Here is a 21489-nt window from a genome sequence, read left to right on the forward strand (position 1 = left end):
TTGTTTATCTGAATAATGGCACATGAGAGACCAGTAAAATCACTGCTAATTCTGTTATTTTCTTTTTATTAATCAGGCCCATTTATGTCCAAATGTTTGTGGACACTCCTTCAAATGAATGCATTGAGCTACTTTAATTTGCACCCATTGCTGACACAGCTATGCAAATGCACACACACACACACACACAGCTTGTCTAATTCATGTGGAAAAGTACTGTCACAGGGAAGGAATCACTGGAGCAGATAAACATTCTATTATGAACCTGTTAGCACTACGCCTAATGCCAAGCATGGGCTAAAGTCCATGGGCTAAGGTCCAGGGGTTCGCGGACCCAGGGACCCAGTCGTCTCACTGCTTACACGCGATCACTTAGGTTTGTTGACGGTGGAGCAGATAGATGCAGGTGTTTTCAGGGTGCACCCATGTCTGTGTTACCTTCTGGCTCTCTCCTTTTAATTAGGCTGTTTTAATCAGACCTGCCGGAGTCGTCAGACACACTCTGATGCTGATGCTCAACATTCTCCGCCCTCCATAAAATTCCTCTCAGAACTAACTTTCTTTTTCTCTTTTTACCTTCTTCGAGTAAATGGCCACCCAGCCCGACCTGCTGGAAGACTGCCCGCTGAGGTCCCCTCTACCTGCGTCAAACCAGCTGCCACCTACCAGTCCAGCCAGCAGTCCACCCGCCACCACCCATGGCAGACCGGCGGCTCTCCTGCCTGCCGCTGCTGCCTGTTTGGTGGCTGTGTGTTGAAACCTAGATGGACTCGTGGCTGTCTGCCATTATTATCACCACTATTAACTTTCTGTTGTATCTGGTTTAGTAATTTTTATCATTATTGTTTAAATAGACCAGAGGAGGATGGGTCCCCCTTGTGAGTCTTGGTTCCTCCCAAGGTTTCTTCCTCCAGCTTTGAGGGAGTTTTTCCTTGCCACTGTCGCCGTTTGGCTTGCTCACGGGGGGTCTTTGATCCTTCATGTTAGTTCTTAAGTACTAATTATGTAAAGCTGCTTTGTGAAGACAACAGTTGTAAAAAGCGCTATACAAATAAATCTGACTTGACTTGACTTGACTAAAGTGGGAGTTTAAAGCCCCCCAGCTTTGAGCTGTGGAGCCAGTGGAACTGTGTTATCTGGAATGGTGGTGCTCCATCCAATACTTTTGGCATGAGCTGGGGAGTTGGGGATGAGATGGGGTAGTGATCATCCAACATCCTGACCTCACTAAAGCTCTTGTCACTGAATACAATCAAATCCTCACAACAAAGCTCCAAAATGTAGCAGAAAGCCTTCTTCCCTGGACAGTAAAAGCAGGATAAACTCTTTTAATAGCCTTTATTTTAATAAAAACAATAAAGGAGCAGGTGTCCAAATACTTTTTTTAATACAGTGTATGTAGGATTTAAACTGCACCACAATCTGCCTTATCCCATAAAAAGAATCCAACAAGAAAACACATTTATGTGATTTTGCTTTTTTTTTTTAAGAAATCCAATGGCAATAAGGTTACAGTCCCAGCCTCTGCTTGCTAAATCTGGAATGTTCCATTGACTTTGGTTTGGTTTTAGCGTTTGTCCTCTGACTCCCGCTGAAACAGCCTTGTGTGTGTATTGTTGCTGTATTTTCCGGAGCGCATCTGCCCGAACAATGAATAAACTTTGCCTGGTGCCGCTTAGGTAATGTGACTGAATGAGGTTATGGCAAATGCGCACTAGCGGTGCTCGCTCGCCTTCGGGCGAATCGTGACTCATGTTCTTTTAAAAAGAGCTGCATTTTCAGTCTGTCTCTTCCCCTCTGACCTCGTCTGACTGTTCCTCCTGTTTCCGTCGCTCAAAAACAAACCTTCATTTCCTCCAGATGTGCTTTACGCGTCATCGATCTCATATAACACACTGCTGATTGCGTCTTGCTGAATGCATAATAGACGCTATTAAGAAAAGTGAAAACTGAATGGAACTGTCACAGTAAACAATGGCAGGAGAACTGGCAGCAGAACTGACAGGAGAACTGGCAGGAGAACGCTCTCAGATGACAGTCGCAGATGTTTAAGGTTCTCTGCTCCTGTTGAAGATGAGTTAAGTGGTACTGTCCATGACACATGTATTAGTCTGTCACTGGCTGTTGGTGGGAGAGGAGCAGGGGCATGGAGGTGTAAGCAGGAGAGCCACAGTGATACAGAATAGCACTGTCAGGACTGTTCCTCCATACCCACAAGCTGCCAAAGTCATAAATAACAATAGTCAACTTATGTGAGCTCAATGCTGTGACTTATCACCAGCCTGAAAATGCTGCAGTGCCTCGTAAACCCAGCAGACCAAGCTGGCAAACAATGTACTAAGTTAGTGATGACAATGTCAATGATTCCAACAGCAACAGCAAACAGCAGCATTTCTGCTTGGCTTGCAATAGGCAGTTAGTCTTTCTCATCTATAGACTACTGAGAAGGACATTCATTTTCCTTATAACTATAATTATTAATAGTATTGTTTCCCAGCTAAAACACCAGGAATGCTCTATCTGCTGTATAGAGCTATTCCATAATGTCCATTTAAAAAGACTGCAGCCTTTTCTGGACCTCTCTCTGTGAGAGCTGAAAAGTTGCTCTGTTCTTTTTAACCCTTTAGTGTCTACGAACGCACCGACGCATCAAATGTGATGTTTCTCGCAGTGTTTATTAATGTCTTTGTGATAATACAGCGCAGAAATACAGTTCAATGTGTAGAGCCCATCCTTTCCAGCTTGGACATGAGTCACAATTGAAATTATGAGGCTGTGAAGGCGAATCAAGATACTGGTGAAATTGTGTCACTCATTTCCCTTTCATCATTGTAATTGCATTGATATGCTATTATATTCATACATTCCACTACTTTTGTGAACTTAAGACAAAACAATTTGTTCACATGAGCAACGGAAACATGAAGATTTCCTAAAATCTTAAATTTTAAAGTCTTCAATTTTTCAGGTTTCAGAGTATCTCCTCACACGGTGCTCTAGGTCACCTAAAGTCCCATTTCAGTGAGAGCTGAGATTGTTCTGAAAATTCTGATAGTAAATATGTAGGTATTATTTCATATGTAAGTGCCTTTAAAGGCAAATTTAAGAAGAGAACTCGAGAAAATGCCCTTATAAACTCAAGAGGGTTAAAATCATATTCCAGCTATACCTCACTGCCATTTACTGCTGACCACCCTAACATGACCAAATGGTACACTCCGAATAATGAAGGCGCTTCAAATGGTCATTTTTGGTTCCCTAAAGAGCCATGTTTGTAATGGAAGTGTAGGAGTGTAGGGGCTCCTAGCTGTCTAGCGGACTAAGGCACTGCTACTATAACGTGAGGATTGTTGGTTCGAATCTTGAGTTATGCTGCCTGCCATCCGTAGCCGGAAACCAAGAGAGCACAATTGGCCTTGCTTTCTCAGGGTAGATGGTTCTCTCTCCTTACATCACTTCAGTGTGCTGGCGGGAGAGTACTAACAAGTGGGTTGGGTAACTGCCACATATAAAATTGTGGAGGAAAATTGGGTAAAAAAAAAAATTCACACATTTCTACTGCAAACATGGTTATAGAACTGACTATAGTGGTTCTTCTATGGCATTGCTATAAGAACCATTTGAAGCACCTTTATTTTAAAAGATGTAGTTAAAATTGGTTAACTTCCCAACTATGAGTTGATGAGATGCATCCCGAGTCTCTAACCTGTCAACGCTCTGCACTGGCACCTTCCTATTTGTCATCAACAGCTGTACATCTGTTGTCTTGTTATCACTGAGTGTGTTTACACGTTCAAAATGATCTGGTAATTGAAGAAAATTAGATTTCAGAACACATCATTTATCTGATAATGAGAAACCTCCAGATCTACCTAAGTCAATCAGTAATCAGATTTCTTTCTAAATACACAACCTGGACCTCTACTGTTCCTCTGCAGTTTGGTGATAAACTCACCCTTGGAGTTCCTTTACTGAATAATATTTATTAGGGAGATTATACTGCTCATATATGCACATAATGTGGTAGTTCGATGCTATTTCCTGGTTGTGGCATTGAGCGTTTACCGTTCCCTTCGCAGCTATTCTCTATCTGCTTCCGGTTGGACGCATGTGCAGATCAAGAAAAAAAAACAGAAATCTGGTCAAGGGTGTACATCCACCAAAACACTGATTACTGAGCTGGAATCCAGGTCATCCGATAACAGCTTTAATCTGACTTAAGAAATCCCAGTAAACAATCGCCACTGAATCAGCATTAAAATCACACACATGAGCGTCATTTCAGCAGTTATTTATTGACCAGTGTGCTGGTTTTGGAGTATACTGACTTGATTTAATCATTTGATAATGGGTGAAATCAGGAGTAATCATATTTTTGGTGGCAATGGAGCGCATATATTTTTTGATACTCATATATTTTTTGCACTTGTCTTGTCAGTCCTCGTCTGTTGGCACAGAACATATCGCTGTTGTTCAATGAAAACCATGCGTCTCCAATTTCCCATTGTTTGTAGCTGCTCTGCTCACTGTGTCAATAATTGTGAATGAATAGACCAATGGAAATGCTCTAAATTACCTAATAATTAATAAATGCTTATAAATTCGCATTTTTTTGCCTTCTCCTGTAAAGTCACTATTTTAGAGATACAGGTTTTTATTGGACAGCAACGGTATATAGAAAATTTGTATTGTATTTTTGTACAGTCTTTACAAAGCGTTGAACACATGTGAGAGGGAATTTATGGTCTGGTTCTATCATTTTCTTTGTTCTGATGATATTGCCTTTCTAAATCCAACCCCTAGTTATTTCTGTCACCTGTGTTTTGTTTGTAAGCCCTCCCAGTAAGTGTTGTTCTGCTCTAGTCGTTCTATATTTATTTATATTCCCCTGTGTTCCTTAGCTCCTTTCACTCAATTTCAGAAGAGCCCATACAGAAATCTGATACTAAGGCAATAGAAGACGATAGGGAGTGTGTTATGGTGAAATGATAAAGACACGAGCTGAGGCAGATGAAGCAGTGTCCTGTTTCATCACAGCCGTGCTGTTATTTCACAATAACACACAACTGCACTGGCATGGGCAAATATTGCTTTCATATGTCACTTCGGAGTAAGAAATACAAAAGCAGTAAATGTAGCGTAAATGTTAGTAAAATCTTCTATTACCAAAAAATAGTCTTCTACAGAAGGCCTTGTAGTTACTGATTAATATGCCTTAGTGTGTAATAGGCCTTTCTGCGTTAACAGCGTTCAGTGGAAGGATACAGTGTTTGTGTAACAAAAAAACATGCTGTTATGGCAAAATAACAGCCTGGCTACAATGCTTCAGCCAATCAGCTGTCAGTGTGGCTGGATCTAACTGTAGTATAAATGTGAGATAGTTTTCAGAGCTAAGTTCCAGATTTATCCCAGACACCCCACAGCCGGTGTGTGGATGTGTTCAATACCATCTGCAGCTCATCTGATTTAACATCATGGCACTGATTTACCAAACCTGGTGTTGGATGATGGCTGTAATAAATAATACTTTACTCTCATGAGGAGAGCTTTGGACGTAAAACCACAATTTTCTGTATGAATGTCATTTGTATTTTATATGTCATCTTATTTGAAATTGGCCTTTTTACTGAATATATGACACATTTGTCAGCTGTATCATCATATACAATCAAATATGCGTAACATTTATAATGATATTCTGACATAATGTAAAAAAAAAAAAAAAACTGCCAGATTGACAACATGAATCATAATAATTATGTCAAAAAGTGTATAAAAAGGCATAAATGGAAATGTAATCCAATCCTTATATCTTATATTAGATTTGACCATATATTAGATTTCCATATGGGAGGTTTTACACTAGCCCTCCTGGCAAGAATCACTGTTTGCACTCGTAATCAGCAGTGGCAGAAGGAACAGCGAGGACAAGACCAACGATTTCACAAATGAAAATGAGTTCATTGATAATACGTTTTTTTTTTTTTTTTTACATGGACACAGTGCCGCTGTGTGTGTGTGTCTTTGAACTGAAATGCTTTGGCACTATGGGAATAGGGATGTAACGTGGTTGGCAGGTGTTCTGAGTCGAATCAGAGGAGTTTTATGTACTGCACTCTGTTGCCCTTTTTCAAAGGCATCTCAAAGCGGGCGAAAAACCTCCACCAAACCAAATATCTCTTCCATCTTAACACATTCAGAAGACTGACAACAGAACTGAATATCACAGTCTCTATTTTACGCACCCGCACCTTGTGTACTGGTGTATGAAATCGAGGCAGGCTTGGACCTCATCAGCAGTGAAGCATTATTATCTACACACCAATGGACGCAGAGCTTTTTTTATATAAATTTATAATTGTGCTGGATGTGCTGGTGGCTACCCATGCTTACCCCTCCCTTTGCTATTCATGCCTTTTGATTTTTCAATTTAAAAGCTCATCCCCCTCAAAAAACCCACCCCTCCCACCCCGCCTATCCCACGCCGGAATACTGCGCAATATCCCAGGCTTTATTCAAAACACACGGCTTAACTGGCAGATGCCTTTTTTTAGTGGAGAGGAAAGTGAAAGCATACCTAAGAGAATGAGCACACACTTACTGAGTGACCTCATATTACCGCAGACATCTCCTCGGTCAGGACACAATCAGAGCAAATAGGAAAAGAGCACTAGCAGAAAAAAAGAAAATTGACCCAGCTGGTGTCCAGCTAGCTTGCGATAGTGTGGTGTTGACATACATGATTGAGCCCTGTTTAATTTGCGCGGTCTGGTGGACGAGATAACGAAAAGCCCAGTGGTGTCATATGGGCTTGTGTTTGTGTGTACACCAGTGTTGAACTCCGAGGCCTTCAGTTTGGGACATAAATGTAAAAAACAAGAAGAACCAGACCTCTACAATAATGCTAGTTCTGCTAGTGCTAATAGTATGTTATTGTTAAGCTAATGGTGGTGGGTATAAGCACAGTTTATGTATTCTAGACTAAACACGGATGATAACCTACCTAATAGTTGGAATAACCACCCCTGGTTTGGATGGCACTAGCAAGACGTGGCAAGGACTGTATTAGGTGATGGAAGGTGTTCATTATAGAGGTTAACTAGTCCACTGTGGCGCATTCATTGCTGGAGTCAACGCTCCCCACTGGCATCATGGCCTGTGGGGCACCACTGTTATGCCATTGGGCACCACTCAACGTGTGAAAAGTCTATTCTCAGTACACTGACACTCTGACAGCTCTAAAATATCCAACATGCTACCACCCTTCGCTCGATACCCTATTTTCATGCCCTCTTGGACATCAGTCAAATTGTGTCTTTTGCCCATGGTGATCATTTTGCACTCTGCTACAACTGACTGGTGTGCCCGCTAATTTATATGTGCAGCAAACTCTGTTACGTGGCATCTGTGACGGCCTGGGCCGAGTTCATTCCAAACCAGGGGTGGTCATAATATTCTGATATGACTGTGTAGACGTTTGTAATTCACGTTTGGTCTGTCCAGAGGGTCCTAGGATTGTTAATGTGTTAACATATATTCTAGCTTGTGTGTTGACAATAAAGAGCCCTTAAGAGTACTTATACAGCTCCGGAGACCACCCTACATTATCAGTTTCTCTGGTTGTACTGGTTTTATAGGCAGTGTGTTTAGGGAAATTAACATTTGTGTTGCATTTCATAAACCATGGACGACATTTTCTCCAAATTCCAACTAAAATTTATTTATGTGTTTGCAGAAAACTGCTCAAATCATGCAAAGACATTCTAATTCTAATAATTATATTGCAAAGACGTTATTAATTTAAACAACACAGTATTGGCCCCAGCCATTGTAAGTTGACATGTGACTGGTTGATTTCTCTAAAACTGTCTAACTATGCCTATACTGGTGGATAGGTACAACCTCTGAAGTCCTAAGTCCCCTTTGAGTTATGGAAGTAAAAGTTTTTCTTCAATGGCATTGCTCACAGAACCATTGGAAGCACCTTTATTACTAAGAGCGCAAGCCCTGAAGGCAATACCTGCTCTCCATACTGAGGAAAACATGTATTCCTAACTGCTTAATGGACAGAACATGTGTACGACTGTGTCTATATTACAAACTAAATTAGTCATTAACTCAGGCCTCACCTCAAAGTCTGGCAGAAGGTCATCCTCATCCTCCATGCTGTAGGACACACTGTGGATATCTCTGGTTTCGGCCAGAAGCTTCCGCTCCAGAGGGGACCCAGGTCCAATGTCCACAAACGTAGTCTCCAGGTACTCCTTGGTGTGGAGACCCAGGGAGTCCGCAGGGCCCCAGACAGACGCTGGAGGGTAAAGAGACTCCAGAGTGCTGGGCAGGGAACATGGGTCCAGCAGCTGCTGTTGCTGGATATCCGTGGAAGCACAGTAGCTCCGCCACACAAGTGGGGGCACTTTTTTCTCCTCTTCGCATCGCACCAAGGCGCCCTTAAAGTGTCCGTCCATTTCGGTCGAATTTTTGGGGCTGCCGGGCAAAAGTGGGTGTTCCAGTTCGTCCAGACTCTCCATGCTGCTTTCAGGGACCCAAACGGAGAGCAGGCGAGCACATTAACCAAAAACCCTCACTCCGAGTGGTCAGGCAAGCTCCCTCGAGTGCAGCGTCCAGCTTTATTCTGCGCTGGCCTTAGTGGCGCAACGGTAATCCATCTTTAATCCATTTTTTAAAAAATATTTGTTTTATTGAATCTCTTGTTCTTAGACCGCAGCTCATGAATCATGGCAGGGACGGGGGAGTGGAGGCCCTGACCCCCCTCCCTCCTCACGCTCTTCTCCTCTGGCCCAGAAAGGTTGCCTCAGGAGAGCGGCTGGTTCTGTCGTGTTTTTAAGCTCCTCAAGCTCTTGCGGGTTTTGCTCCCTTCACATGTCATAAGCTGTTTGTTCCGGGCCGCAGCGGTTGAACACAGGGCCTGGGCCACACATTTTCACATGATGTGCCTTATGAATATGCTAATGTGCTTTGCTTTGCTTTGCTTTATGTGGAAAAAAATGGAAGTGACTTTCAGTGATGGAAAGCCTTGATTAGCGCTGGAAAACACACTCCTTTATCACTCCACACTGCTGTCACGATGGCAAAGAGAGGCAGTGATATTCAATTGCCAAGCTTCCCTGAAGGGCCCAAGCTGACCGTCTAATTAAAATTTATTATAATGGACCTCTGGGGTCCAAGGGCAGATCATTATGAGAAAAAATGGTAATAACTTGCAAAGATCAAAGCCAATGGAAATATACCTTTGATATGACAAGACCTGCTTTGGGGGTGCTGTTCTAGTGGTTCTAGTGGAAGCAAGCAAACATATCGTGGCTAAAAAAGATGCCCTTGAAGACTAATAACGGGCTTAGAAAGAATTATGAGCTGCACAGAAGAAGCAAGGAGCAAAAAACAGTGTTTTTCTGTTGTTATTGCTTCTCTTTTCAGTAGCTTCTGGACTTTTGGAGCTTCCTGCAGAAATAGAATCCTCTGGTCAGCTGGTCTTTTTGCTGCCCCCTCAGTTTTCTGCTAGAAGGGACTGTGGTGATGAAGAATTGATGGTCCTCAGGTAATGATTTATGGCCTTGTGCGTGTCTGCTGGCCGGAGCTCTCTTGTGGGACCGGCTCTCCCGGGCCGAGCTTCCGGTAAAAAAGGTGGGAAGTTGTCCAAAACTCCAGAGCTGTGGCTGATGTCTCTCTGTCTTTCTCTCTCTCTTTCTCTCCTCTTGTTTCGGAGTCCCGTACTGTGCTATCAAAAAAGAGAAGAAGGTTAGATACAGTGTTTGTGTTCTCCTTTAACAGTGATGCTTAATAGGCACAGTGCACCTCTGGGTCATCAATTCCCCAATGATTCTACATCAGAAGGCCAGGCATTGACTTCTCGTGCTGGGAGAAGAGGGATGGCCATGCCAGTGAATGGATGCTGAATCATGAGCCATGCATGTAGTTCCTTACACGAGGCTTAGATTATGTAAATATTACAGGGTATGGGCTGTATGACCAACAGGAATATTTTGCGACGAATAACAATGGTAGCAAATGCTACTGTGTAAAAGCCAGAAAGTTTGCAGACACCTTGAAAATGCAGTTCCCTGTGGAGTGTTCTGTTAGAAATTGGTTGCGAAGGACTTCTCTAAGCAATTCTTGCCTGGAAGTGAAGCAATTTTCATTCACAAGCCGCCGTCCACAACGACGAGGATTTCCTGTAGACTTCCAAATGCAAGCACTACTTTTTGCCATCAATTACACCTGCTTTGTGACCTATTTTCCACACATCCAACGAGACATTCACTGCACTGTACCACTTCTTCTCAATCCACACACCTCGCATGCATTTATGGCCAGATCATCCTCGTGCAACGCCATCTGAAGGAGCCGGATGTTACTACCACCTTAAACTTCACAAGAGGGCTCATTTGTCCAGGCTTATATCACAGAAATAAATATCATGCAGCCTTACAAGCACGGCTTAGATAAGTTTAGACAGTCAGTAGACTTTGTTGATGTGTGTAATATTGTCATACTGATAGCGAACCTCTGACAATTGGTGCTGATTGGCACTCATGTTTGATAGAAAATGCCATTTTATAACATTTTATATTATCATTGGCATTGCAGGACTTTTTTTTAGCAGTCTGAAATCTGGGTCCTCCATGGGTCCCCTGTAGCTGTAGTGTGTGCGTGTGTGTGTGAGTGTGTGGTCTATTCTGGGCACGTGTCTGACTCAAAGGCGGGAAGTGGCAGCAAGAAGTGAAAGGTCAAATTGTTGAAGAGATGGAGGCTGAAGTGTGAGGGCAGTGCTCTCTAAAAGGGCTGGATGGGATCCAAAGGTAGGAGAAGGCACAGAAAACTCTCTGCTTATTCATTACACCCCCTCCCCCCACCCCACCTCCCCCCTCCAACCTCTGTTCTTTTGGCCCAGCTTGATGTTGGCTCATGATGTGCACCATGTCATCCAGTCCCCCTCATAGAACTTATCCTCATTCTGGTCTCTAAGGCGCTCACCTAAAAACACCAGAAGAGCTGGAGCCCTGCCGATTCAACATACTGGCAGGGACTAAGGAAAAGGGAGTGAGGGAGAATTCCCAGAACCCTTCAAAGCCAAGGTCTGCAGCCTCAGGCTCTCGTTCTCATGAATACATGCTCGACATAAACACCTGGACAAATGCCTGGTTATATAAGACTTGTGTCTCAAACGAGAGGGGTGGTTTTCTATCTAGGCACTGGTCCAAGTGTTTATGCTGGACATACATCCAGGAGGACAAGGCCTAGAGGCTGCAGTCCTTAACTTTAAAAGAACAAGGTAAACTCACACACACACTCTCTCCCTCTCGCTCTGATAGTCCACTGGCAGGTCAACACAGCAGCTGATCAACGACGGCCCTTGTTCTCGGATGTTGCCGGGAGTTGTTCCCTCTCCGGAATGCCCTGCAGCTTCTGTTTGTTTACTTTATCAGGCAGACACATTTGTCATCAGGACGTGAGTAATCTTTATGGGGTTTTGCAGTAGCTGAACTCCTGCTCTGTTCCTCTGTGCAATCTTGCTGCTCCACCACTTGTACTGTAGCAACATGTGTGGGATGACAGATCTCTGAGACTAAAAGAAAGCTATGCCTTGTATCTTCGCCAACTTCCACTGACCACTCGGAAAGTCTATTGCATCTACTTTATTAGGCCATTGGTTATTTCATATCATTTAGTTAGTGGTGGTTAGCTCCATAGGTGAGTAGGCAATCGGTTAGGTAGGTGAGCACACTGCTCAAGGGCACCTTAGCCATGGAGGCTAGTCTATGGGATTGAAACAACAGCCTTCCCGTTCCAAGCCCTCTTCTCTAAACTGTAGGCAAAGGCTGTCCCTTTCCCTTCCAAAACCCTCAGCCCGAAAAAAAACAACTAATTACAATAACTAATAGCTGCCTGTACTAATGTACACATGGGTAAACAGGCAGTTATATAGGTACAATCAGAGAGGTTGTGTTGCTGTCTAGTGCTGCCCGTAAAGCAAAATGTCACGTCTCACATGTTGCGCAACACCTGCTACGTTGTGTTTAAAAAGATGGCAGTCATCTCTGTAAACTGGTCTTCAGCTCGGGTCACGCTGGATTTTTTGTCCCAGGATTTTCACATGTATTTCAATGAGATTCGCCACGACAGCCCAATCTTGCGCACAAGACTACCGGCCTGCAAACTTTTATGTTGAGTTCATCCTCGCCGAAATTTGACACGTGAATTCTCGTCCCCGACCAACAGCGCCGCTGCTCTGGCTGTGTGGCCTATGACGCACTCTGTACTGTGTCTGTTCTGTCTGAGCCAACAAGGAGGAAGCTCTGACTGTTGCAGGAGATACAGATGACAAAATACAACACAAGCGAGAGGCTGCGTGGTGCACAGTGAGCCGGGAGGTGAGATTAGATAGTAATGATCCTTTTTCTGAAGATTTGAGTAGTTCTGATAGGGCGTTAGCTGGTTTGTGAAACTGCTGAACCAAAATCGAGGACTGTTAACACAGCTGGTTTCCAGCCCCCTATTACATCCATTTCACGAGGCGATGGGAAATGCAAAACCCCAGCGTGACCGAGGATTTATAGTAGAACTGCATTCATTTTAAATGTTTTGAGGCAAAATAACAGGGTGGTAAATAGGTAACATATTTACTATTTATACACTAAGAACAACTAAAAGCACTAAAACTTGGCACCTTAAAGCTATTTTGAAAGTAAGTGTATATTGTAGGCTAATTTGCGTTTCATATATATATATATATATGATATTATTTTTATTTTAGGGGCCCCAGGTGGTCCAGCAGACTAAAGTGCTGTCACTATGATGAGGATCGCTGGTTCGAATCCAGGTCATGCCACTGGTGTCTGCAGGGGTGTTGGAGCCGGGTATGCGGCACTTCCCTCCAGGTGCATTAGTTGCCTGGTAATGCTGCACTGGCGGCATGTGCTAGTCCAGTCACAATTGGATAAAAAAAGCAAAAACAAAAAGTTTTCATTTTAAAATCGTACATGATTATAAGATTTTAAGAAGAAACTGACGTTATGTAGCACATAGCACAAAAACAGCCCTATTTGTATATGTACGAATGTCCTAATCTTTCAACAGACGATAGCAGATGGAGCTATTATGCTAATAAGCTGCTTAGATGTATTAATGTAACATTAGTAATAACTGGTGTTTAAGGCGTCTGGTAGCCTAAATCTGTCTGTGTTCCCCAGGTGTGTCAGTGGTTCTGGCAGGAGGGTCCCAGGGGGCTCAAAAGGAAGCAGCCAAGTTCTGGCCAAATCTAGAAGAAGAGTGCTGTCTCTGTCAACCCGACAATCTAAAGCGACAGCGCAGACTGACGGCCACCTGCAGCGAGGGAAGACATCTGTCCCTCATCTCTAACCTTTACCTGTGCACCTGTCTGACTGCATCAGCACTCAGTTGAACTTAGTTTGTAATTCTGCATGCTTGAGAAACACGCAGGTTTAGGACATGGGGTGCATGTTTGAGTTTGGTTCCATTTGATTCCATTTCAGCTGTACCAATATATGAAAATTAATCAGCAAAAACAGTTGTCAACAGAAAAAATGGTGTCTGAAGAGCAAACACATTTAGATATATTAGCCCTTTCATTACAGCGGTTCAGCAGTTAAGCCCCACCCATTAATGCTGAAGCTACATTAAGTGTTTCAGCCTGGACTGCTTCCTAAATACAGGGCAGCCAGTCAGAACAGAGAGTGTTTACATATGGCACAGTTGCATTGTGGGGTTTAATTGTGCTGTGGATAGCAGAAAATTAAATATGAAGTATTTTTTAATCTATAAAGTCACTTATATGTCATAAATAAATAAGAAATGGTTATTTAAAATGGCACATTATTTTTTTTCTGGAATAAGTTTGGGATATTTTACATGTTATAAATGTCTTGACTCTACATGGCTTTAATTACATAAGATATACTATACATCTCAGCCAAATCAGCTTTGTTAAAGTTCACTGATGAAGGGGTCGGCAAATCAAAAAGAGAGGTTTTGCTCTTACAGTACGAGTCCACGGCACGCAAATTTAGCATCCGAAATTTAAAGACCCGCCCCTTCATGCTGAAGTTAAATAGAGTGTTTCTGTCTGGACAATTAGAACAAGGATTATTTCCATATAATGACTCTTAAAAGAATCAAAGTTAATGAAAAATTAAATAAAGCGGTTTGCAAATGGTCATTTAAAAATGGATTACGGGTTTTTTTGGTCACCAGAAAAATGGCTCTATATATATATATATATATATATATATATATATATATATATAAATAATTTTGATAGGCATAATGAAACACATTTTGGTTTAATGTGATTGTTTAATTCTGAGGAAGAAGATTTTAATTTTTCATTTGTTTTGAGTAATTTAAATTCAAATATGGATTCTACAGGACACCAATTTTACACTACATACTGTAGATAAGAGCCTGTTTTTAAATAGTCTAATCATGAAGGGGTCAGCAAATCAAAAAGAAGGGCATTGCATATCCTCTAAAAGGTACTTCAGCAAATTGTGATTGCTGTGTGAATTTGTGATGTCGGCCCATTGTTTAATATATCAGCCCATTCAGACTACAGCAGTTTAACAGTTTAGCCCCACCCATTCACACTGAAGTTATGACGGGTGTTTCAGGCTGTACTGCAGGACAGTCAATCAGAATACAGATCATTTGCATGTAATGAGGCACAGCAACAATCAGTTTAATTCTAATGGATAAAGAGAAGTTGGATAATGGTCATATGAAATGAATTATGACAACTTCAGAATATGGGCCACTAAAATCCATACAGTACTATAATACAGTACATTCATTTCTGATTATATGGAAGGTCTAACTAGTTTGCTGTGAGTTCTTCTGTCACTTGCAGGAAAAAGTGTGTGTGTGTGTGTGTCAGACATTGTGTGTATGTGCGTGTGCACATCTTTTCAGGTGAGTGGCACAATTTATGGCTGAAATGCATCTTCTGCTGACACAAGCTTCACTCCTGCTTTTGTGGTTTTATTTTTTTCTACAAATCCTTTGATTATGGCGTGCGACTCTGCAGGCAGGCAGGCAGGGCCGACAGACGGGTGCGGCTGTTTTTTACAGAGCTTTTGTAAGTGTGTGTGTGTGGCTGCATATGTGTGTGTTTTTTATTGCTTTGTGAGCTTTGAAGGATACACAGGTGACAGATAACATTCATTCATTTTGGAGCATTTCTATTGGTCCATTCATCAAGGAATGTGAAGACAATGTAAAGATCAACTCCCAGATTAACATTATGTCAAAAAGTGAAAAATTGCAAAAACAGAGATGCAAGGTTTTCATGGGACATTGAAGATATATATCATAAATATATTCCACACATACATTACATATATATACTGTATTAGATACCTACTTAGATGTTTACTACATATATGTACACATATGTATTCATCTGCCAATCAAAAATATATGTGTAATCCATATATTATGCATGTATCCTCCTCAGTCCTAGCGTCCGGTACATCCCAGTATGGGTGGTTTCGCTGCTGTCCAATGAAAAGCATTTTTAGTTTTCTCTATGGTTTGAACCCCGTAGCTACTCTGTACACAGTGTAAATACTTTTAGATGAATAGACCAATAGAAATACTCTAAATTACTTGGAACTTTTTTTGACATTAACTTCTATTCAAAGTAAAGAGCATTTTTGCTTTTACCTCTAAAGTCAACAATTTGGAGATTCATGTTTTTCATTGGACAGCGACCATATACTTGTATAGTAAATACTATAAAAGTATATTTATTTGTTTTATGAATTTCATAACTCACCAGCAAGTTTTACATTATCACACACTTTTTTAAACTGTCAGTGCAGAGGTTTTAGGCACCTAAACAGATTATTTAAAGTCATTAATCTCAGCAATAAGTGCAATTTTCCTGTACAAACTCCAGAACTCATTAGAACAGATGCAGGTGAACATAAATAAAGAGTGTCTGATTCTATAGAAAGTAGCAGAGATCTTGTGAGCTAGTCTGGAGAAAAAGCTTGATTCCAGGTTTCTCCTGGACACCCCCAGCCAGCCCTCCAGTGACCATGTTAAATTCCATCACCAGCTCAACTGATTTAACATTAAGTACTCATATAGGTTTTAGGGTAAGAATTATTAAGGTATTGCATCATTTCCCTTACAGCAAACACAAAAAATGTACAATGCATACTTTGTATCTTGTACTGGTGGGGATAGACTTCAGATTTCATGCCCTGCAACAAGCATGTGCATATAATGCTCTATATCAGATTTCTGTAAGGGCCCTGCAGCTCAACACCCCAACAGCCAGCTCAAGCTGGTGAAACTGGTTGACCAGCTTAGTTCTCGACCAGCATAGGGATGCTTGATGGTTTAGCTAGTCTACAAGCATGAACCTAGTCAAGCTAACCACCAGTATGACCAAGTATGACCCTCCCGTTTGACTAGATTAACCATCATCACCTAGCTGGTTGACCAGCATGACCACACTGGTCGACTAACATGATCAAAAATCAAAAGGAACATATACTATGCTTGTCAAGAGCTGGTTCTGGCAACCAACTGGCCAACTAGTTGACCAGCAGAGGATACGTTTTCCTCCAGATGACCAGCTTTTCAATCACCGTGACCATAAAAGACCAGCTTAGACCATTTAAAACCAACTACCAGCAATATTTTTAGCAGCAACTAACTACATTGTTTAAAAGACAGAGGAAAAACAACCTGGCGTGTTGTAGTGGGTGGGCCTCAATATGTGTGTGTGTTTTTACAGACCATTATCACACTTCAGCGTTCGTTAAGATGGAAGCATAAATAGTAACATTCAACAGCTTCCACCCATGCTGTAAACAATTGCTGAGAATCCTGCCCTTTCCTAAATACAGCCATAATTCAACCAAACACACTTACCAGAGTTACCATCTCATCAAGATTAAAAACTTCAGTTTAAAAACTCATAGTGTCAATTTTAATGAGATAACCAATAAAGCCAGAGTTGAACTGAACCGGGGCAATCTGAAGGAGGCCGGAAACAAGCCTCTGACGCACTGACTGTGATAAAGGTCTATTACTTTGTCCTTTATGCTGTAAATGGCCTTTTCCCCGGGCTCCCTCTACAGTCGGGAAGTGTAATACATGCATTTCTGGACAAGCTGAGAGACAAAGAACCGCCACTGAAAACAAGAGAAGCATGTGGACTGAGGCAATAGAGTATTATTAATGGATTTCACACAAATATGAATTGTAAGCATTACGCAGTTCCCACAAGTGTTTTCCTGCCTGCTTCACCAGACTTACGTTGTGCAGCGTTTGGCGTGCTGAGCCCAGAGTAGCAACGATAGAGACGTTAATCTCCCTATTACAGATCAGTGGAGCATTGCCATGATTTTAAAGCTGTTATTTTAGGTACAAATGCTACATAGTGTTGCTTATAGCATACTCAGATGACAGATAACAGATAAGGCTGTTCCCCGGTTCGGGCGAGTTTGAATTTCTAGCAGTGATGTAAAATCACGTGAACATCTTGTTGCGTGCTGTTGGCTGTTTTTTTTTTTCCTCCATGTGATCAAATGGAGCTTGGCACTCAACTGAATTGACGTGCGCTCTGTTGACTGAGCACACAATGTACTGTGTGGCTCATTTCGAATTCCATGCCTCTCCGCTCCTCTGGGTGTTATGAACAGATCCCTGCAGCTGTTGCTATATGCACTAGCGTCTATATTTCTGTGGGTGGGAGAAGCCCTAATGTATATTTCACAGAGCTGTAGGGTATCTGAGCAGCTTCTATTAGTGAAGTGCTCAGTGAGGGGGCGGGAGCAGGCTGAGTAATTGCTGGCTGGACTCGTGACGGGCCTTGCTGAAGCTTGCACTATTCGGACTGCTGCTGTATTCCTTTAGCGTCTTGCCTACATCTCTTTCTCTAATGCACCCTGTTGTGTGCTCTTTCTCAGCGGTGGTGGAAATTCTGACCTGTACTAGATGACCCATACAGGAATTAAACGATGCATTTATGTGATTCAAACGTACATTATTTTCACATGAATAAAATATACTACAACTATATATATATATATATATATATATATATATACATTCTTACTGGGTTAGGACTGGCATCCTTAGGACTAGACTTAGAACTGCATCTCAGAGACTCAGAACTTGACTTGGACTTGCACCCCAAAGACATAGGACTAGACACTCAGAACTTGAATCTGCTTTCCAGAGACTTTGCACGAGACTCAGACTCGCACTTCAGAGGCTTAAGACTCTGATTTGCCCTCTAGAGACTTGAGACTCTATTGAAAGTTGCACTCTAAAGACCGAGGACCTGACTTCTACTTGCACTCCAAAAACTCAGGACTAGACTCAAACCTGCACTACAGAGACACAGGACTAAAGTCCGAGTTGCACCCCAGAGACTCTAGACTTGACATGGAATGACAATCCCAGAAACTCAGAACTAAACTTGGACTCTCACTACAGATACTTTGAACTAGACTTGGACTTGCACCCCAGACACTGAAAACTAGACTCTGGATTAGATTTGAACGTGTATTCCAGAGACTCTGGACAAGATTTAGAGTCAAAATCCAGACACTCAAGACTCGATTCTAGATTCGGACCTGCAGACCAGAGACCAAGGACTAGACTTAATCTGGTACTCTTGACACTAGACTAGAACTCGCACCCCAAAAACTCAAGAATAGATAAGCACCCCAGGCTTGACTCTCAACATGCCTTGGACTTGCTCCCCAGGGACTTAAGACTTGGACTTGGACTGACACACGGACAGAGATTTAGAACTAGATATGCACTCTCACTCGGGCCTAGACTAGGACTTGCAACATAAAGACTCCAGACCTGATTCGGACTGTAATCCTACAGATTTAAAACTAAACTCAGACTTGCACTGTGGAGATTCAGAACTAGCCTTCGAAATCTGCACTAAAGAAACTTTGGACTAGACTTGGTCTTGCAACCCAGAGACACATGATTGGACTCAAACTGGCACTCCAGAGATCCCAATTAACCCATCCATTTGTAGATCCCTCAGCACTAGGAGGGCAAGGACTTAACAGATGACTCCTCTTATGCATGTAAGGTCAAACTGGCACCCAGTTTTCATTGCACCCAGCTAACAGACGCCTGTGCCGACTAACATCACTTAACGCACATCTATCCATCCAGAAAGAGCACGGCCAATTGTGCTCACTCAGACTCCGGCTGCTGAAGGCAAAGCAACCCCCAGGTAATAGTAGCAGTGCATCAGACCGCTGAGCCACTCAGAGCCCGGTGGAACATCTACATACATCCAGGGTCTATCATCATTTCTATCATCTCCATTAGGATTCTTTAGGCCTAAGATAACAGGCTAAATCTCCGAAGTGAGAGGCGTGATTAACAGTGAAGCAGTTCAGGAGCCGAACCAACGCAGCAGTGTAGTATCTCTGCTCACTCCTCTCAGCTATGCTTTTCCACTGTTCCAACAAAACTCAGCCTCTCTCCCCTCTTGCTGCCCCCCTGTCGGCTGGCGTCCAGGACACAGGCACTCAGCTTTATTGCAACCCCCCAGCCCTGTCTCTCCTGAGGAAAAAGCCTGCTGTCAGCTGCATTACAGCACCACCCCCTTTCTGATTACTGCCTCCACCGCACATAAAACACACACTCAGGACAAGAGAGGCCTGCAAGGACACAACAGCAAATCACCTCCGACACTTTTATAGAGAATCACTCCAGCCTCTCTCTCTCCCACCTTTCACCACTACTCTCTCTCTCTCTTTTCCTCTCTCTCCCAGTTTACCATTGTTCTCTCTCACCTTGTACCATTCCTTTCCTTCTTTCTCTCTCTCTCTTCCAACTTTCACCATTCCTCTCTCTCCCACCTTGTGCAATTCTCGCTCTCTCCCAACTTTTACCATTCCTTGTACCATTCTCCCTCTCTTATCCACCTTTCCCGAATTTGTCTCTCCAATCTTTCACCAATCCTCTCTCTCCTACCTTGTAGCATTCCTTTATTTCCCATCTTTGACCACTCTTTCCCTTTCTCCCACCTTGTACCATTCCTTGCCTTTTTTCTCTCTCTCTCCCACCTTTCCCCATTTGTCTCTCTCCCACCGTTCACCATTCCTCTCTTCCACATTGTACAATTGCTTTCCATTCGTTTTTTCTCTCTCCCATTTTCACCACTCTTTCTCTCTCCCACAGTTTAACATTGCTCTCTCTCCCACCTTGTGCCATTCCTCTCTCTTTCTCCCACCTTTGACCGTTCCTCTCTCTCTCCCACCTTTGACCGTTCCTCTCTTTATGACCTTCAACTATTCCTCTCTTTCCCCCACCTTTCACCATTGCCCACTTTCTCTCTTTTCAATCTTCCACCATTCTCTTCTCTCCCACCTTTAACCCTTCCTCTCTCTCTCCCACCTTTAACCATTCCTCTATCTCCCACCTTTAACCCTTCCTCTCTCTCCCCCACCTTTAACCATTCCTCTATCTCCCATCTTGTACCATTCTCTCTCTCCCATCTTTTACATTCAACTCTCATCCTCTTTTCCAAGTTTCCCTCCTTCTCTCTCCCCTATCTTTTACATGTCTCTCACTCTAACACCTTTTACCATTCCTCTCTCTCCATATCTTGTTTATCCCTTTCTTTCTCTCTTACTCACCCCACCTTTTCCCCCCTCTCTCTCTCCCCTTGTTCTCCCCACTTCTCTCTCTCTCCTCCCCCTCATCATACACACATGATGCAGGTGTCCTTCTACATGCTTTGTGTGTGTGTCCTCAGCCTAGCGTTTAACTCCTCCCCCCATGCACTCGTCTCTGTTTGTCCTCTTTTCCTTTCTGAAAGGATCAGTTCCAGTTTTATTGCATGTCAAGAACGTGACATTAGAAAAGGCCTGTGATTATCGCAGAGAGCGTGTGTGTGAATTTTCTATGTGCTTATGTCTCTTGTGTCACTATGTCTGTTAAACTACACATAGATACACAACACTCACATTCTACACGTCTACTGAATGTCAAATCGAGTAAGACAGGAGTACAATCTCAAAAACAAGTGCAAGATATGATATAAGATAACACTGATGGTGATGGATTGCTATAGAACTTTTGTCATTTGTGCCGAGCATTCATCAAATTTATAAGGGAAAGAAGAGTAAAATAATTGCTCAAGAAAATGTTATATTCTCCTAATGAGAAATATCAGATCCATTTAGTACATTTTAGATGATTTTACTTGCCAAGGTCTCCTTTTTTGCAGTGTACACAGTAAACCACATGAGCCCGGCATGGAAAAGCCACTCTAAATGCCAATACAGAGCGTGATGTATAACACTGATAGCGCAGGTTGTGTTGGAAAGCCTAGCTGAGCGGAATAGCAATGGGGCAACCTCATTTATCGCCGTCCTGACCGACCGTGTCCCCAGCACACGGACAGAAACACAAATGGGAGTGCAGGCTAGGCATCGCTCATTAGAGGATGAA

The 21489-nt window shown here is 42.6% G+C and overlaps 1 protein-coding gene across 2 annotated transcripts in view; it reads right to left on the reverse strand.

Moving 5' to 3' along the window:
- The window catches only part of tmem91 (transmembrane protein 91), a 36978-nt gene that overhangs the window by 8125 nt on the left and 7364 nt on the right, over positions 1 to 21489 (reverse strand). Inside the window, exon 2 of one of the 2 annotated variants that reach the window (XM_072694637.1) lies at positions 8130 to 9734. In XM_072694637.1, coding sequence (XP_072550738.1) covers positions 8130 to 8531 — 402 coding nt within the window. In that variant the 5' untranslated portion in view covers positions 8532 to 9734. Of the gene's footprint in view, positions 1 to 8129; positions 9740 to 21489 lie in introns of both variants that reach the window. The other variant, XM_072694636.1, reaches the window with a different exon arrangement.

This window comes from Salminus brasiliensis, chromosome 13 (genome assembly GCF_030463535.1).
Source record: "Salminus brasiliensis chromosome 13, fSalBra1.hap2, whole genome shotgun sequence".
NCBI classification, from domain to species: Eukaryota; Metazoa; Chordata; class Actinopteri; order Characiformes; family Bryconidae; genus Salminus; species Salminus brasiliensis.